Source organism: Oratosquilla oratoria, chromosome 19 (assembly GCF_046742065.1).
Source record: "Oratosquilla oratoria isolate Oo_2021 chromosome 19, ASM4674206v1, whole genome shotgun sequence".
Classification (NCBI taxonomy): domain Eukaryota; kingdom Metazoa; phylum Arthropoda; class Malacostraca; order Stomatopoda; family Squillidae; genus Oratosquilla; species Oratosquilla oratoria.
Window position 1 is genome coordinate 10036142 of NC_134795.1, and position 20433 is coordinate 10056574.

The 20433-nt window shown below is 38.5% G+C and overlaps 1 protein-coding gene across 3 annotated transcripts in view; it reads right to left on the bottom strand.

The window, feature by feature from the left end:
- LOC143035723 (TATA box-binding protein-like 1) overlaps positions 1-20433 on the bottom strand; it is a 37107-nt gene that overhangs the window by 11957 nt on the left and 4717 nt on the right. For all 3 annotated transcript variants that reach the window (XM_076202617.1, XM_076202616.1, XM_076202618.1), the window contains exons 2-4: positions 11670-12103; positions 7410-7482; positions 2889-3066 (exon numbers count right to left, since the gene is read on the bottom strand). In XM_076202617.1, coding sequence (XP_076058732.1) covers positions 2889-3066; positions 7410-7482; positions 11670-12092 — 674 coding nt within the window. In that variant the 5' untranslated portion in view covers positions 12093-12103. The remainder of the gene's footprint in view (positions 1-2888; positions 3067-7409; positions 7483-11669; positions 12104-20433) is intronic.

The following is a 20433-nucleotide window of genomic DNA, read 5'->3' on the forward strand; positions in this document are numbered from 1 at the left end:
GTTTGAATGTGTTTGAGATGAGGTGTCTGAGAAGTATGATAGGGGTTACTAGGCTGGATAGAGTGAGAAATGAGGAGGTGAGGAGAAGAACGGGGATGGAAAGGGAGTTGGGAGATAGGGTTGATGAAAGAGTATTAGGATGGTTTGGACACATGGAAAGAATGAGTGAGGAAAGACTAGTAAAAGAGGTATGGAAGGCAGATGTGGAGGGAGTGAACATGAGGGGACGTCCTAGGATGAGGTGGATGGATGGGGTGAAGGGGGCTTTGGGGAAGAGGGGAATGTCTGTTGAGGAAGGACGGGAGAGGACAGAAGACAGGGGTGAATGGAGAATGGTTGTATATGGATGATGTTGTGATGCACGAGGTGGAATGGGTGGGGGGATGGGGGGTGAGGTAGTATGTGTGAGCAAAATTTGACGCAGCTCGAAGGGATTTCTCCCCGTCTTCTCCTTTTATGCATGGGGGGACGGAGAGGGGGGGTCGCCAATTTAATGAAGCGGCCTTGCTGTGGATGTGTTGTGTCTTGCGACACTGCTTCTGACCCAGGGCAGTGGACAAGGTGCAGGGATGACCTGTCATCCAGGAGGTGCTAAGATAAGAGGGAGGGTGGAGGGGTGTGGAGTGTATTCAGGGATGGAATGGGTGGGAATGATTTTATGCCTTTTCCTTTTTGGCTACCTCCCTTGTAAGGGGGAAAAAAGCCTTGGTATATGTATGTATAATATACATATATACATATACATACATATATATACCAAAGACTTTTTCCCCCTACACAGGGGGTAGCCACACTTGTGCTGAAAACATCATCCAGCACTGAAACAGTACTAATACAGAATAAGCCTGGCCAGTGATTTAAACTGCCCCATAGGACAATGAGTAAATCGTACTTTAATGCCCTACACTAATAATCCCTAGACAACAAAATATATCTTCCATGAATGACTTATGGGCCCACCTGGTTGTTGTCGGTTACCTCAATGCCATAGATCTTCTGCAAGAGAGACCAAGGGCAACAAATTGATTGAATGATTCCCAGAGATCTATGGGAGGTTCCAAGGGAAATAGGAGAGACTTCTGAGAGTATATAGATACACACCATAAACTGGACATTGTTAGTACATATACAATTTGATTAATGGGTCAATTTTCTGAAGGAAAGATTACTTTAACCACAGAAGTGTATCAGAAAAAAGGTTAAACATGAAAAAGGAGTCAATCAATCAATTAGTTAGCTGACCCAGGTCCCTCATGCAGGTTGGCTCCCAGGTAAATGGCATCAGCCACTAGTCAGGTTCACCAGTCCCTCTAGGAAAAAGCATGTTATTGTCTAGGGATGGTGTGGGGTACTGCAAAATGAAGTGCTTAATGCCTCTATGGGATGGATGTTTCTAAGGCAGTTTGATTCTGTGACCAGGCCTATTTTGTGCTAGTACTGTCTTAAGAGCTGAATGGTGCCCAAAATGAAAGTGTGCTGGTGTGGTTCTTCCTTCTTTTGAGTAAGATTCATGTGTGTGTGTGTGGGGGGGGGGGGTATTCTCTCTGGTAGTATATCTTGATAATGATGATATTCCCTAGACTGCCTTGATGAGCAGTTCCATCTTCATGAAGAACGCCATGGCTAGAATGGGGTATCCCCATAAATCCTTTATTAAGTACAAATTGTGTTGTTGGCATGCATAATTGTGTACAATGCAGTCTTCCACAATGTGTTCAATAGTATGGGGTGAAGTGTTACATCCTGGAGAGATATTTATAATTTTGAAGGGCTGAATGGTGGACTCTGTCCTCTCAATGGAGAGAGGATTTAGAGCAGTGGTTCTTAACCCCTGGGTCGCGACCCAAATTTGGGTCGCCAAGCCATTTTATTGGGTCGCTAAGGGTTTGCAGAAAATAATTATTTTCCCACTACAAATATATTATAATTATATACTGTACATACATACATATACCAAGGCTTTTTCCCCCTTCCAAGGGAGGTAGCCAAAAAGGGAAAGGCATAAAAACACTCCCACCCATTTCATCCCTAAATACACTCCACACCCCTCCCACACTTCCTCTCATCTGAGCACCAAAGAATAAATAAAACCCGCTTTTAAAAGCATAATCATATTACTAATAAAGACAATTCGTACATCTATGTAGGCTTGGGTCGCGATGCTTGATTTGTGCAAAATTTTGGGTCGCTGCCAAAAAAGGTTAAGAACCACTGATTTAGAGGGATGGCATCAGGGGGTCTGGCAAGTGTGTTGTCTTTCAGTCTGTTGATAGAGCAGTGAGTGACATAATTATGGATGCGAGTCCATCTTGAAGTGTTTATTTAGTGGTCTCAGAGTGAATGTTTTGTTGTGGATATATTCTATGGCATTGGTGGGAAGTTGTGAATATTTGAGCAGTATGCTGCTGTAGTTCTTTTTTGTTGGTAACCAAGCTATGGGAGTGTAGTCAATGGAATAACTGTAGACTGCACTGGTAGTTGTCAACCTACGACTGGGAGATGCTCTGACCAAGAAGTCAATACAGTTGTTGGTCTTTGTTATGCATATGGGTAAAAATATCTGAATTATCAATCATACCTCAGATTTCAAATGTATTTGCATCAGTACTTTGATGTAATATATGCCTAAAGTACCATGTGTGATCAATATTAAAAATAAAAAAATATATAAATGAATACTGCTAATGTACAGTGAAATGCAAATACTGAAATCTATATCTTCTTGGCACTGGGTGCATACAGATGTTAAGCTAATACATCTGGGCAACAGCCTAACAGTGACCAATTACCTAACTCATAATTCAACACCCAGGCCTACCCAACAACAATGTATATTGCCTGTGAAGTTTACTTCAAAATGAACTTGTGCAAAACATGGAAATTCTTACCTTGCTGCTTTTCGATGGGTCTGAGAAAACTGAGCAATCTTGATACCAAAGGGCATAGTGCATGTCCCAAGAACATTGACAATACGAAAGTTCCGGAAACGAATTGTGTATCCCAATTTTTGAAGACACCTGGCAATTCTGCGAGCAGCAACTCTTGCTTGTGATTCTGAGGTGGACCCTGTGAGAGAATGCCAAATATATCAAGGTAAAATATGAGGCCTCAAGATTACTGGCAAGGAGAGTTGTCTGATTTTATAACTTTAAGGGGGCCAATGGCAGGTAGCTACAAGTGCTGGTCATGCAATATGTTTGTCTGGGAGAATCTTCTCCTGCTTCCCTTCTTCAAATCCCATAAATACCTTCACCTCTATCTAAAGGTGGGCCCTAAAGGAGTGATGCTCAGTTTCTAGACTAGACCCAAAATCTATATCAACAGAAGTGGAGCTAACTGGCAATTGTTCCTATTTTCCTACTAAAGCTGGTGAAATACAAATATTTCATATCAACACAATACAGACTAGTCCAACATTTCTTCCTGAAAAAATCTAAGGAAAGCGCAACTAACACCACAGTCGGACAAAAGAAAGAATTGAGTAAGCAAAACTATATATTTCGATTGCTAACTGCAATCCTCTTCAGTAGTACAAAGTGGAAGGAGGATGCTGTCTTAACCACTTCCATACGGTGACGCCTACGTAAGCGTCATGAGGAGCAAGTGGGTACGCGATGATGCCGACGTCGGCGTCTTGATTATATTCATTGTAGTCGTACCTACGTAACCTCCATTCTCTCTAAACTGGCTTCATCATATTTTCTGTGGTTATCAAAATTCACGGGTGAAAGAGAACGAACGATTGAGCACTGACTTTATTTTTCATAATCCGATTATTATGACGCAACACCACACGTCGGGCAGCTAATGCTGCCAGACGTGCGATGTGCCCCGGAGTGAAGAGGTTAAATAGCAATCTCTTACAAAGGGAAAGGAACCGGGAAAAGAATAAATGTCACTACCACAAACCTTTAATTGGCCTGAGGATGATATGAGGTCAGGTCGGGTCAGGGGGAGGGGGAGGAAACTTATTAACAGTTTGTTTGGTGATGAATAATCCTGATATTATATCTTGATTCCATCGACCCTTGGAAATATTCAATTCAAGTGGATTCCACCATTTTCCTTCTGAACACACAGTCGGATTTATAAATAAGATTGGATTTTTCCCAGTCCATCCGGTGATTAAATTTATTCATGTGTTGAAACACAGGTGAACTTTCTTGACCATACTTGATAGACCTCATGTTCATTCAATCTCGTCCTTAGGTCTCTCCCCGTCTGACCTGTGTAACTTTTCATACATAGGTGTAAATCCTTGGGAAGATGTGGGAGGTAGTATGTTGTATGCTTTGGAATGGTGAATGTTTTTACAGCTGCGTCTGATTTTTTTTTTTTTTTTTGTAGATAAAGAAAAGTAAACGTCTTAAAGGATTAAACAGTCAGGTCATTTGGGGGCGAGGTTTCAACAGACAGGTCAGCAATTTGGATGAAATGTAAAGCAATCTAACTGATTTAATTATTAATGCACAAAATACATTCATCCCCCTGAAGTCAATACGGAAAAATAGTAATACTCCCAAATAGATGACGGACAGATTGAAACATGAGATCGGAATGAAAAGAGGACTTTACCAAAAAAAAAACGGGGAACACACCTTAGATCAAGATACAACAAAATGGCAAAGCTGGTTAAAAAGAGTACACGTACAGCGAAATATAATTATGAAATTAAAGTTGCTAGTCAATTAAGATCCAACCCAAAGGGTTTCTTTCATCTCTATAGAACAAAAAATAACGAATGAATAGGACCAATTAAAAACAAAGAAAATGTCATGATAGAATCGGAGGAAAAATTGATTGAAGAGTTTAACAATTATTTTCTATCGGTGTTTACTAATGAGAGGTTAGATAAAGTACCTGACTGTGATCCAATTTCCAGAGGGGATGAAGAAAGTAGTCTATCTAATATCAGCATTACTAAAGTATAAGTAGTCAAGCAGATTGAAAGACTTAAAGCTACAAAATCCCCAGGTCCAGACAAAAAATTTCCGAGAATGCTAAAGGAGTGTAACTTTGAAATCTGTGACCAGTTAACTGAAATATCTAATAAATCAGTAGACACTAGTTTTGTGTCTACTGCTTGGAGGCAAGCAAACATTGTTCCTGTTTTTAAGAAGGGAGATAGATTGTTTATATGCAACTACAGCCCAATCAGTTTGACATTGGTTATAGGAAAAATGCTTGAATCAATAATAGTAAATAGACTCAGAGAACACATCAAGACGTAATTTAATTTGTGATTCACAGCATGGTTTCTCTAAGGGTAAGTCATGTGTGACTAATCTTCTATCCTTTTCCACTAAAGTATATAAGGCGTCAGATAACAATGATAATTACAATATAATTTACCTTGACTTTAGCAAAGCGTTCAATAAGGTGCCACACCAGAGACTATTAAATAAAATCAAAGCCCATGGCATAGGAGGAAAAGTGTTAGAATGGATTAAAGCTTGGATTAGTAACAGAAAATAAATGGAGTAAAATCTAGGTCCCCCAGGACTCGGAGGATGCCTAATTAGGTCAGGAGACGACACAGAGATTCTGCAGGATGATCTTAACAAATTGTTCACATGGTCGGTGTAATGGCAAATGAACGTCAATATCTCTTAAGTGTAGCGTGTTAAACGTAGGGCTACACAACCCCGAAAATAGATACAGCTTAGATAACACGCTTTTAGAGAAAACTGAGTGCAAGAGAGACTTAGGAGTTCTAGTGTGTCTGGACCTTAAAACCTGGAAACAGTGCATTAGCACCAGGAATAAGCTAACAGAACATTAGGTTTCATTGCTAGGATGGTAACGAATAGAAGTGCAGAGGTAATTATTAAACTCTATCTAGCGATAGTTAGACCCATCCTTGACTATGCGGTACAGTTTTGGTCTCCGTCCTACAGAATGGACATCAATTCGCTAGAATCAGTACAGAGAAGAATGACCAAAATGATACATGGACTCAGAGATGGAAACCAAAACTGTACCATGTAGTCAAGGATAGTTTAATGATTACCTCTGCATTTTTGTTTGCAACCATCCTAGCGATAAATCTTAATGCCCTGTCAGCTCATTCCTGGCACTAATACCCTGTTTCCCAGGTGTAAGGTCAGGACTTACTACTACTCCTACATCCTTTTCAGTCGGTTTTCTCTAATATGGTATTATCTAGCTGTTAGCTACAACTAGTTAGCTGGACTGTGTAACCTGACATTTAATACACTGCACTTTGAGATGTTGAAGCCCATTTGCCATTTCACTCACCACGCAAACAGTTTATTAAGATCCTCCTGCAGTATCCCAGCATCTTCCCCAGACTTAACCCCTTCCATACGGTGCCGCATACGTAGGCGGCATGAGGAGCAAGTGGATACGTGAGGCTGCCATATCGGCGTCTTGATTATATTTATTGTAGTTGCCCCTGCGTAATGACATACTCTCTAAACTGTCTTCATCACATTTTCTATGGTTATCAAAATTCACGGGGGAAAGATAGAACGATCGATATAAGCGGTGACTATATTTTATGATGCAAGTATTATTACGACACATCGTACGTCTGACAGCTAATGCTGTCCGCAAGATTTTGAACCGGAGTGAAGAGGTTAATACAACATCCTATTTTGGTGTCAACCACAAACATATTAACATCACTATTTATCCCACTGTTCAAGTTGTTTATATAATAAACAATAAGGGACCTAAATCCAAGCCTAGGGAAACTCTACTAGTAATACTACCCCATTTGGATTTTACATTGTTACTGGAGACCTGCTGTTTTGTCACTGATCCATTCAAAAACTTCCTCCTATACCATGGTCCTCTATTTTATTTAGTAGTCTCTGGTGACCTTGTCAAATGCCTTCCTAAAGTTATGGTATATAACATCATAACTCACTTTCATATGCAGCCTTGTAGCCATTAGTTTAAAAAGATAAAAGATAAGTTACACAGAACCTACCCTTGGTGAACCAATGTTGTGAGTCATAGATGAGATTATGCCTATCAATATGACCCCTGATACTATTTGCAATGAAAGATTCTAGCATTTTACCCATAACCAATACCAAATTGATTGGTTTGTAGTTGTGCATAGACAATCAGCCTTTTTAGCTACAGGACAACATTTGACTGTGATCTCCTCACAAAATCACCACATGCAAATACCCATTGTCAGTCCATGAGGAGATGAAAAGGGTGGTTGAGCAGGTTCTATTAATTCCAGGTGTGGGGTGTCATTTGACTTGGCTACATTCCTTATAATGTGGAAAGGGCTTTGGATATGTACATACAAATATGAAAGTTTGTTAGATACTAATCAACAAGGAGAACAACTACAGTAACACTAACTGTACAATAAGACTAAAACAACATCTACTCTATTACCAAGACAAGCTTCAAGTAACATGTCTTACCTGTGCAAGTAATCTTTCCAGAAGACCAAATAGAAGCTGTTGTCAGAGGGCGCCTTAATTTCATAGTCACCATCTGGAACAAAAGTCAAACTTACAATGAAATTTGCATAAATTTGAAATGGAAATTGTTATTAATGAAGACAGTGGAGCAACCCAAAACAAACAACAAATCCAAACCTAAAAGAATGTATAATGGAATCCTAAGGACCAATAATTTCACCTGCATTATTCAACTTCAAGTTCTCTCAACACCAAACCCACGGCACAATATTAAAGTGCTCACCTATACTCAAAACATATCAAGCCAGCATTGTAATAATTTAACAGCTGCTAAGAACACTCAAACTTACAGGGACAAACTTCAAAATAATAGAATGGATGCCTCCCCTCAGAAATCATCAGTACCATTGTGCATTCCAATCATGAATTAAAGAAACTTGAAACTGAGTGGCCAAACACTTCCAATGAAAAAGAACTATACATAATAAATTTGATCTATATAACAAAGATTTCTTTCCCCTTAAAAGGGAGGTAGCCAGCCTAGGCATGCACCCACCCCAACCTACCCTACTCCCACCCATCACCCCTTTGTAATTTCATATAAGCTCCTCATGAATAGTCATCCTTGTCTGAAACACTGCTATTAGATCATGTATTTCTTCTTTAATGCTGGTAACTCCAGAATATTCAGTCTCTATGATTTAGGAGGAAAGCTGTTAAGAGCAGTCAAGAGTTTTTATCAGAGTAGTAGAGCCTGCGTTAGAATTAGAAATAGAGTGAGTGAGTGGTTTGAGGTAAAGGTGGGACCTCACTAGGGCTGTGTCATGTCACCATAGCTGTTCAATTTATACATGGATGGGGTGGTGCAAAGTAAATGCAAGGGTAAATGGGCCAGGGATTGGAGATGGTTAAAGAAAATGGAGATAAGTCAGTTGTTGTTTGCTGTCGACACTGCCCTTGTAGCAAATCAGAATCATCAATTACTCCCTCTGTTCCTCTTCTAATCCTCTCAATCAAGATCCCCCCAGAAGCCTTCCCCACTACACTTAACAAGCTAATACCTCTGAAACTACTACACTCACACTTGTCCCCCTTTCCCTTGTAGAGTGGGACTATACAGGCACTCTTCCAGTCCTCAGGCACTCTACCCTCTCTCCAACAAACATTAAACAACCTCATCAGCCTCCACCATCACTGTACCTCCTTTCTTTAGACATTCTGCATGGCATCCATCCAGACAAGGTGCCTTACCTGCTCTCATCATCTTAACAACTGCCTTCACTTCATCCTTATTTATCTCCTCTATTTTCCTCACTCATCATGGTAATTTTCTTAGCATTTCCCACTGCAACTATCTTTCCCTCCCTGTCCTCCTTCACATTTAGCAACTCCCTAAAATACTCTGCCCATCTTCCTCTTACTGCCTTCTCTTCCATTATCATCTCACCATCTGCACCTTTTACCTTTTCTTCTCTAATTGATTTGCCTCCTCCTCTCTTATTTTCTTTCCAAAATATATTTTTATTACTTTCTAAATTTTCTGTCATACTCTTACTACACTTCACATCTGCTCTCCTCTTTGCCTCCTTTACCTTGTGCTTTACTTCACTTCTCTTTTCTTTATACCTCTCATATGACTCCCTCGTCCATTTTGTAACCAATCTATGAAAGCTCGCTATTTCTCTTCTACAACCTTCTTCATTCCCTCATCCCACCACTCGCTACCCTTCCTCCTATTTCCTCCTGTCTTTCTTGTTCCACACACCATCTTTGCACACTTTGTGACTCCCTCCTTGAACCATCCCCATTCCTCCTCCACTCCTAGTTCTGCTCTATCCTTCACTCCCTCCCACTCCTCTCTCAGCTTCTTCTTGTACTCCTTCTCATTTAAAGAGTTCACTCTAAGCACCTCCCTAACTTTTGCCCCTTTCCTATTTCTCCATCTATCCTCCACTCTCAACTTATCTTCCAAAAAATTATCTGATATTCCCCCACTATCTCCCTTTAGAACATGTACATCCTTAACCCTTCCTATTATACTCCTATCTACCACAACATAGTCCATCAACACACTATCTACCACCCTTCCATCCACCACCCTCTCCCATGTGTACTTATGCTCGACTTTCTTCTGAAACACTGTATTTGCTTTTATCAACTCTCTAGACACATCTCCACCATCAACTCTTCACTATGAATCTTTCCTGGGATTCCACATTTCCCAACCACTCTGTCAATTGGTTCATTTCCTACCCTAGCATTAAGGTCTCCAATACTACTACATTGATGTTCTTCTCTAATCCCTCTACGCACTCATTTAAATCTATTCAAATCTAACAAGTCAAATTTTATATTGACCCATATTCTATTTTTGCTTTTTCCAAATTCCATTATGCTACATTTCTTAATGTTAAAATTCATTTCACATTTCTGACTCCATTCCCATATTTTGTCCAGGTCTTCTTGAAGAGATCTGCAATCTTCTTCTGTGCTTAGTCTCTTGAGTAATTTGGCATCATCAGCAAAGAAGTTCATATAACAATTCATTCCCTCATCCATATTGTTTATATATATGGCAAACATTAAAGGAGCCAATACAGATCCTTGCGGGATGCCACTTTTCACATCTTCCCAGTTCAAATTTTTGTCTCTAAGTACCACTCATTTTTCTCCCAATTAAGAAATCCTTCATCCATTCCAGTAGCTTACCTTGTATTCCTATTATTTCAATCTTTCTTAACTTTTTATGTGGTACTTTGTCAAAAGCATTCTGCAAGTCCAAGAAGGCACAATCTCCCAGCCATCTCTTTCTTGTATTATCTCAATTAATCTCGAGTAAAAGCATATTAAGTTTGTGGTACATAATCTTCCACTTCTAAAGCCAAATTGTTTAGGGTTTAATATTTCATTCTCTTCCAAGTGTTTGATCCATTTGTTTCTGATAACTTTTTCTCATATTTTTGCTACTGTGCTTGTAAGGGATACTGGTCTGAAATTTGTAGGATCTTCTTTGTTTTCTCCTTTATATATTGGTACTATGTTTGCATCTTCCCAATCTTACGGTACCTTTCCTTCTTTGAGTGAAAAATCTATTATCTTGTATAATTTGTCCGTCAGTTCGTCTATACACTCTTTCAGTGTCCAAATTGTAATTCAATCCAGTCCATGCAATTTCCTAACATCTAGGTTTTTTATTTGGTCTCTTATTTCTTTCTGTGTCACCTTTATTTCTTTCATTTTAGGGGATCTTTCTTGTTGTCCATCTTCGCAAATTTGTGAGCTCTTAATTGTAAAAACAGACCTGAAATGTCTGATCATAACTTCTGCCATTTCTGTGTCTTCCATATAATATTCATCTCCTTCATGCAGTTTTACAATTTCATGTTTATCCTTTAATTTGTCATTTACATATCTGTAAAAGAGTTTAGGTTGATCCTTACATTTGTCTATAATATCTTCTTCATAATTTCTTTTCTCTTTCCTGCGTATATTCACATATTCATGCCTAAGTTTTATGTACGTTTGCCATTTGGATGTTTTTTTGTCTCCCTTCCATCTTTTGCAGGCTTTCTCTCTTCTGTCTTTAGCCTCACTGCACCTTTTGTTATACCAACACTTTATATAAATATCTTTTTGCTTCTTCTTTGGTACATATTTATCAATTCCTTCATTGTATTTTTCTTTAAAGATGTTCCATTTGTCTTCCATCTTTTTTTTTCCTCTTTGGAGAATTTATCCCAGTTTGTACTTTGGAAAAATTGTCTTAGTTTTACAAAATCCATTTTGTTGTACATTACTCTTCCTTCTCTATGTTTACCATTCTTTCCTACATTGTTTTGTTCTTTTAATTCAAACTATTAGTATATGGTCACTCTTTCCAATTGGTGTTTTATACTCCATTTTGTCCATGATATCTGGTTCAGAAGTTAATATTAGATCTAGTTTCAACAGTTTCTCATTATTTCTATATCTAGTATTTTCCTTAACCCATTGTGTTAAGGCGTATTCGATGGTCATATCCAGTAGAATGTTGCTCCAAAGTTCTTCTCCCCCTTTTACTATAATTTCTTCCTGGATTATATCCTTTGCATTAAAATCACCCATAATTACTATGTTACCACCCTCTTTAAGTAACTCATTAGCACATTCATTGTGTGTGTGTGTGAAAGGAGAGAGAAAGAGAAAGAGAGAGAAATAGAGACTGAAAAAGTGTAGTGTGACAGTGACAGAAACATTATCTCATCATGAACTGGCACTTACCCCATTTTCTCTCCTGAACTCCACATTATTTCCTGTGAGGGCAATATTTCGTAGATCTAGATGACAGCTGACCGAAAAGGAGCAAACAACATTGTTAATCATTATGTCAATGACTGGTTCTTCTTCCTCCTCTTGTACTGGCATGTTTCCATTGTTCTCTGCTCCTCCTCCTCCTCCCCCTGCTGGACCTGCAGTTTCTTGGCCTGTCTGTTGAATAATATCTGGTGCAATCTGGTGTGTCTGATGAGATGGATCTGACATGGACAAGCCACTAACCATACCAAGGGTTGTGCCATTTTGTGTGATGGAGCCAATACTGCCCATAGCTGCAATGCTGCTGCCGCCCATCCCATTTTGCATAATGGCAGAGGTTGCAGAACCATTGAGAAGGGTACCTGGCATAACTGTGTGCGTTCCAGCCATCACTGGGCAACCTGAAATGTGAAATTATAAATCTAATTACATGGGCATATGACTTGCAAGTTTAGTCATATCTTAACCTGGTGAACACAATGTAAATATATAGTCTTCTTCACCCATGGACAGTGCCAACAGTGTACATATATGGTCTTAAAAGAAAAAATTCAAAGACAAATACATAAATAAATATAAACAAATAAAATAAATAAAAAATAAATATTTGGAATTCATGGATAACACAGTCCTTACCATTCATGAGGAATATGTAACACAGTTCATCACAAATGATTGCTTCTCTCCACAGAATTCTCAATATACATACCAATTTTGACCATTTTGATGAGACTTGGACAGAAAACATAATACAATAGTTACTGTTTTAACAAATACAAAACAAGCAAACTACATACACAAATAACAATATAGGAAATGCTAATGACAGCAGCACATCTCTGTAAGTGTGGAGCTATTGAAAAGTAGTGTTTGCATAGCATGAAACACCAGCCGTGTGTATAAAACAATTCTAAACCTGAATTAGCCTAATCTACACTAATCTCAATATTATACAAAATTATCTTCATAAAAAAAAAAAGAGTATTGGGATGGTTTGGACACATGAAAAGAATGTGTGAAGAAAGATTAGTAGAAGAAGTGAAAAAGGCAGAAGTGGATGGAGTGAACCGGAGGGGATGACTGAGGATGAGATGGATGGATGGGGTGAGAGGGGTGTTGAGAAAGAGGGGAATGTCTATTGAGGAAGGAAGGAAGGGAGAAAACAGAGGATGGGGGCGAGTGAAGAATGGCTGTGTATGGATGATACTGTGATGAATGGAAGGGACTGGGGTGAGGGAGTGGTTATGTGTGAATATTTTGATGCAGCCTGAAGAAATTTCTCCCTGTCTTCAATGTTTCTGCATGAGGGGATGGAGAGGAGGGGTTGCCAGTTAAATTAAGCAGCTGTGCTGTGGATGGGCTGTGTCTTGCTGCATTGCTCCAGGGCAATTAACAGGATGCAGGGATGACCTGTCATCCATGAGGAGCCAAGATGAGAGGGTAGGAGGGGTGTGGATGGGAGTGGAATAACTGGGGATGAAATGGGTAGGAGTAGAGTTATGCCTTTTGACTTCGGCTACCTCCCTGGTAAGGGGGGAAAGAACCCTTGGTATATGTATGAACATTTATCTAACATAAAATAACTACAGTATGAAAAAAACTTATACAATGTACCTTAGTGTATGGGATAATTATCATTTGATACTAAAGAAACTTTTGAGTTTACAAAATATATACACAATACATGCATTACTAGTTGTGGAAATCCCCCTTTTTCTTAGGGAAAAAGGGACAAATGTGATTATAATAGTTTTAGAGGGTTCAGTTTGTTGGGTGTAGTTGGGAAAGCTTACAGAAGGTTTAAATTGAGAGGATTAGAAGGGGAACAGAGGTGATGATCAGTGTGGATTTAGGAAAGGTATGGTTTGCTTGGATCAAATTTTTGTGGTAAGGCAGATATGTGACAAAACTTTCATGAAAGGTAAGGATGTTTTTTGGGGCCTTTATAGCTTTGGAAAAGGCTTATGAGAGGACAGACAGGAAGACACTGGGAGGTTTTGCAGATATGGATTGGGGGAAAGCTGTTAAGGGTAGTCAAGAGTAGTGGAGCCTGTTAGAATTGGAAATGGAAACAGAGTGAGTGTTTTGTGGTAAAGGTGAGGCTGCATCAGGGATGTGTCATATTGCCATGGCTGTTCAATGTGTGGTGCAGGAGGTAAATGTGAAGGTAATGGGCAGGGGACTGGATATGGTTAAAGAAAATAGAGAAAAGTGGGAGGTGAGCCAGTTGTCATTTGCTGATGACACTGCACTTGTAGCAGGGTCAGGACTGAGGCCATTAATGACAGAGTTTGGGAGGGTATGTTATAAGAGAAAATTGAAGGTAAATATGTGTATAAGATAATGAGATGTACAAGGGGAGAGGGTGGCAGCAAACTGGAAGTAAGTCTTAAAGGAGAGAGGCTGCAGGAAGTGGGTAGTTTTTGGTATTTGCAGCAGGAAAGGGAGTGGAAGTGGAAATAAATTGTAGATTGAGGGATGCAAGTAATTGCCTTGGGGATTAAAGCGTCATGAGAAATAGGCAGCTAGGAATGGATGCAATGAGATTATATGAAGGAGTGATTGTGCCGACAGCACTGTATGAAGACTTGGAATTAAAGATAGGTAGAAAGGAAAAGTTCAAACATGTTCGAGACGAAATGTCTGAGAAGCATGACTGGGGTTACAAGGCTGGATAGTGAGAAACAAGGAGGCGAGGTGAAGAGTTGTGGTGGGGAAAGGAGATGGGAGATAGGGTTGACTAGAGTACTGGGACAGTTTGGAGACATGGAAAGAATGAGTGAAGAAAGATTAGTAAAAGAAGTATGGAAGGCAGAGGAGGATAACGTAAACTTGAAGGGAGAACTAAGGATGAGATGGATAGAACTGGTGAAAGGGGCTTTGAGCAAGAGGGAAATGTCTGTTGGGCAGGGAAGGGAGAAGGTAGGCGATAAGGCTAAGTGGTGAATGGGTGTGTACAGATGATAATGTGATGTAAGGATAGGAGGGGGGCAGTTGGGAGCGGTTAGGTGTGAATATTTGGATGCAGTCCAAAGGGATTTATCTTCATCTTTTTCTGCATGAGTGGATGGAGACGGGGGCTCACTGATTAAGTGAAGCAGCCTTGCTGTGGATACACTGTGCCTTGATGTATTGCTTCTGACCCAGTGCATTGGCTAGGATACAGGGATGACCCGCCATCCATGAAAGGCTAAGATGAGAGGGAGGAAAGGGTGGTGGATGGGAGTGGGTAACATGCCTTTTCATTTGGCTACCTCCTTTGCATGAGAGAAAAACCCTTTGGTATATAATTTCTTTTAAGAGTTTAAGCATATGGTGACAATATTCTTACACTAAGATCATCATGTTTAACTAATGTGAATGATGCTACAAACACCAAAGAAACATTGTAAATTGATCTAGTGAAAAACAAAGTTTTCATCACTGCCTGAGTGCAGAATGTTTGCTACACATCCAGTTGTTTCACAAATTACCAAAACATTGAATTAGCATTATTTGTTAATTATTAATAAATGTAAAAATAGCAAATACAAATACAGCAATTGGCAAGGATTACTATTATTATACATATATACATAAATATATATACACACATGTATATATATTTACATACATGTATATACACACAAACACACATGCACAAAGATGATCCAAATTGGTATTACCAACACTGGAGCAGAGAAGAGAAAGAGGTGATCTACTGACTATAGAATCATGAAAGGAATGGAAATCCTTGATAGGAATGATTTACTAAAATGGGACAATGGAAAAACAAGAGGACATGAAAAGAAACTCGAACAAGATAACAGAAGAAGAAGAAGAACAACAACAACAACAACAACAACTCCCCACACTGAGTGCCAGACATCTGGAATAACTTAGATAAAGAAACAGTGTGTGCAAACACTATTCAAGTTTTTAAGAAAAACCTTGATGCTGAAAGATACAAAAACGGGTCACCACGAGCATAGCTCCCTTTCCATATAATACAACTAGGTAAATACACTAAGTCTGGGAATTGAACAAAAGTGGAAAGTGAACTTCAACATCAAGAAATGTAGAATAATAGTTTGGAAGGAAAAAAAAAGAAAAAAAAGAAAAAAAAAAAAAAAAATAGACATCATAAAAGTGGTACAAAGGAAGTAAAAAAGTCAGCTCCGAAAAGGACCTAGGAGTAACTATTAACAAAGACATGTCACCAGACAAGCATATAAACAAAATAGTCGGAGAATCCTTCAATTCACTAAGATCAATAAACGTGGCTTTTAATTACCTGGATGAAGTAATGATAAAATAAGATATTGGTCACACTGATAAGACACCATAGACACCCAGCACAAAAAAGAATATAAAGAAATTAGAAAGAAACCAAACAGCAATGACAAAGATGGCACTAACACTTTCAAAATTGACATACGAACAAAGATCGTCTAAATTGAACCTGCCAACCCTGGAACAAAGAAGAGAAAGAGATCTACTAGCCATTTACAAAATAATGAAAGGCATGGAAGTCCTTCACAGCGAGAACTTATCAAAGCAGGATAAAAGAAAAACAATAGGCCATGAAAAGAAAATCAAAAAGGATAGTTACAGAGATCTGGATAAAAAAAATCAAATAAATAAATTAAATTCCACACAGAGTGTTGGATATCTGGAATAAATTTGACAAAACAATAGTGTGAGCAAAAACCATACAAGAATTTAAAAACAAACTAGATACTGAGAGATACAAAGACAGGTCATTACAAGCATAGCTCCCCTTCCTGTATAATATAACTAGTTACAACTAGGTGAATACACACACAATTATATATATATATATATATATATATATATATACAGATATACACACACACACTTATAAGAGGACATGGAAAAAACTCAAAAAGGAGTTTTAGAAGACCTGAAGAAAGAAAGAAAAGAAGAAAAAAGAAATCCACACATTGTGGTGGACATCTGGAACAAACTGGACAAAACAACAATGTGTGCAAAAACCATACATGAATTTAAGAATAATATTGACACTGTGAGATATAAAGATGGGACACAACTAGGGAAATACACGAGGAGAAACAAAAAAGTTTTCAGAATACTGCCCTTGCTTAAACACGAACTAGTGGACAACACAAAACATGTTAGCACACATCACTGAAGCCTTAGCTTGCTCTCAGTTACTTGCAATCAGTTATGCAATGACTACTACAGACTCAGGATTCTCTTAAACTTGCTTTCTTAAATCATGAAAATCAGCAGTTCTGATATAAGATCAAAAATTAAATTCTTGGTGAAATTCAAATAAAAGGGGATGCATATTATTGTGGTTTTGCAGAGTTTATGTTGTTGATGCTCCAAAGAAAACATGTACTTGGACCCAACCCTGGTTTCCCCATGGATCATCTAGATCAATTAAGTTCAAATCTGAGAGGTCAGTTCAGAAAGTGATGGCCACAATTTTCTTTAATTCAAGAGTGATACTTGTAGACTTTCTTGACAGAAAAAGAACTGTCAACAGACCTTACTATGAAGGAGTTTTAAAGAAACCGTGGGTGGCACTGGTTTTATATATATATCTATATATATATATATATATATATATATATATATATATATATATATATATATATATATATATATATATATTTATATATATATATATAAGGGGGGGGGGAAAGCTGCATGGTCAAACCTTCTTTCACTATGACAATGCACCAGCACATTCTACGAGAGTTGTAAATGATGTGATTCGAGAGTTCCGATAGGAAGTGTTAAGTGTTACCTCACTGGCCTTACAGTCCAGATCTCACATCATCAGACATCTTCCTCTTTCCAAAGCTCAAGGAGTCACTTAAAGGAGCCCACTTTGAAAACATGGAAAAACCTAAAAATTATGTAAACATGTGGTTGTGTGAGAGGACTGTTGCATTCTCCAGAAGGTGGAAACACTGTCTTCAGAAGTATATTGAGCAAGATGGTAACTCCATTGAAAAATAAGTGCTTTGTGTTTGCTCATTTAAATTACATTTTTTTTTTTAATTCTGCTCATTATTTTAATCACCCTCATGTAAATATATGCACATGTATTTACCTAGTTGTATTATATGGGAAGGGGAGCTATGCTCATTGTGACCTGTCTTTGTATCTTGCAACATCTAGTTTGTTCTTAAATTCTTGTATGGTGTTTGCACACACTATTGCTTCATCCAATTTGTTCCAGACATCCACCACTCTGTGTGGAAACTTTTTTTTTTTTTTAGATCTTCTACAAGCCGCAGGCTTCGCCCTCTTCGGCTGCGTAAACAGCAGCCTACAGCCGCAGCTTTCCGCGCTCTAATCCCTTGTTTTCCCCTTCGGCCTTGGCCTCGGGGCAGAACCCCAACACGGGATCCCCAGCACGAAGAAGAACGCGAAGAACACGAAGTAGAATGCAAAGAAGATTGCGAGGAAGAAGAACGTGAAGAAGAATGCGAGGAAAGAACGCGAAGAACACAAAGAAGAAGAAGAACGCAAAGAACAAGAATACCATCTGACCCCGACTTACCCAAGCGCTTTTTCAAGAATATTTTTAGGACAAAGTGTTCCACAGCGTTTTTTAGAAGAATATTTTTATTTAGACTTAGATAACCATCCTTTTAGAGTTTCTTTTCATGTCCCCTTGTTTTTCTTTTATCCCACTTTAACAAGTCTTCTCTGTCACGGACTCCCATGCCTTTCATGATTCTGTAAATGTGTGTTTGTACATACATACATATATATATATAAACACACACAAGGTAAGTCAATAAGTATTTGCACTTTTGTTCAACATTTTTGTTCCCATTACATATGGTAGGAAAGGGAGGAGTGAAGGTGAAAGCAGATTGTAGATCGAGAGAAGCAAGTCAGAGCTTTGGGGAATTAAAAAGTGTAACGAGAAATAGATATTTGGGAATGAATGCTAAGAAGGGATTGTATGATGGGGTGATTGAGCCCACAGCACTGTATGGGGAAGAAACATGGAACAAGAGAGGAAGAGTTTAACCACCTCTGTACAATGATGCCTATGTAGGCATCATGAGGTGAGGGCGGGTACACAAGGATGCCAGGCATTTTGATTATATATTTTCTTGTAGTTGTACACAAGTTATCCCCAGGTTTTGTGAACTGGTTTGATCACATTTTCTGTGTTTATTATTACTCAAAGTAAAAGAGAATAAGTAATACAGCAGTAACATAATATTTAATAATGCAAGTAGTGTGATGCACTGTACATGTGGCAGCCGATGCCGCATGAGAGAATAGGACTCGTACTGAAATGGTTAAATGTATTTGTGATGAAGTGTCTGAGAAGTATGGTAAGGGTTACAAGGTAGAACTGAGTGAGAAATGAGGAAGTGAGGAGGAGAGCAGGGTTGGAAAAGATGGGAAATAGTGTTGATGAAAGATTATTGGGATGGTTTGAATACATGGAAAGAATGAGTGAAGAAAGATTAGTAAAAGAGGGGAGGAAGGTTTGAGTGAACATGAGGGGACAACCAAGGATGAGATGGATGGGGTAAAAGGGCCATTGAGAAAGTGGGGGACGTCTGTTGAGGAAGGAAGCCGATGCTGCGCATGATAATTTGAGTCATACTAAATGGTTAATGCCCTTCTAAAACATCTTTTTATTATTTTCCATATTTTGTCTTACTCCTACTCCATTTTACATCTGCTTTGCACTTTGCCTCCCTTACCTTGTGCTTCTCCTCTCTTTTTCTTACACCTCTCATATGCTTTTCAAGTCCTCCTTTGCAACCAATCCACAAAAGAGAGAGATATAGAGAGAGAAGGAACCTGTACCCACTCAGGATCCCTAAGTTGGGCTTGTTTTACCTAGCTTGGGGGCTTTGTTCCCTTGACCCCTAAATGAAATGCATACTACTTAAATGCAGGGCTCAATAAAATTTCCAGAGGTCTATCCCATCATCCCAATAAAGAATGTCAGAAATACAGGTTTTAAAATGTGAGTCATGCAAATCTGATATTGATTTCTATCACAAATAACTTTTTTTTTTGCCCCTCCCACTGGTTGGTGTAAAAAGAAAAAGAAAAAGGTGAATTTCAATAGAAATCATTCCATTACTGGAGATGGGAAGCAAATTGTGTTGCCAAAATGCATAACTAATTTTTTAAATTGGCATCAAATACTTGTCTTCTTTTACTCACACATTTGTGGAAGATGAATTAAAAATAAATGGCTGTGTAATTGATGAGGTATTTTGATCTTTACTCTATCAATTCTAACTTGAGCTCTAGGGTGTGGCCCTGGGAAACTCCCAATGTTTACACATCTAGTGACAACTTGTGCATGGTGATCTGTCTCACTGTTAGTCTTTATATTATTCATCTATGGAATATATCCATAATACAACTGCATGGTGTTAGGAATGCCTTGGGATTTGTGGGAAAGCCAACAACTATAAACTTCCCATTTCACTTAGCAACATGGCTCATGCAACATTGTGGACCAAGATATATATATATATATATATATATATATAGAGAGAGAGAGAGAGAGAGAGAGAGAGAGAGAGATTAAAGACATTCCAAATCTCATTAGACACTGACAGATTGGAAAAAGTACAAGCCACAAAACTGATTACAAATATAAAAAATAAATCATATGAAAACTGACTAAAACATATGAATCTGTTTTCCCTAAAAAAAGCATAGACTCAAGAGGTGACATGATAAAGGTCTTTAAGATTCTAGAGGG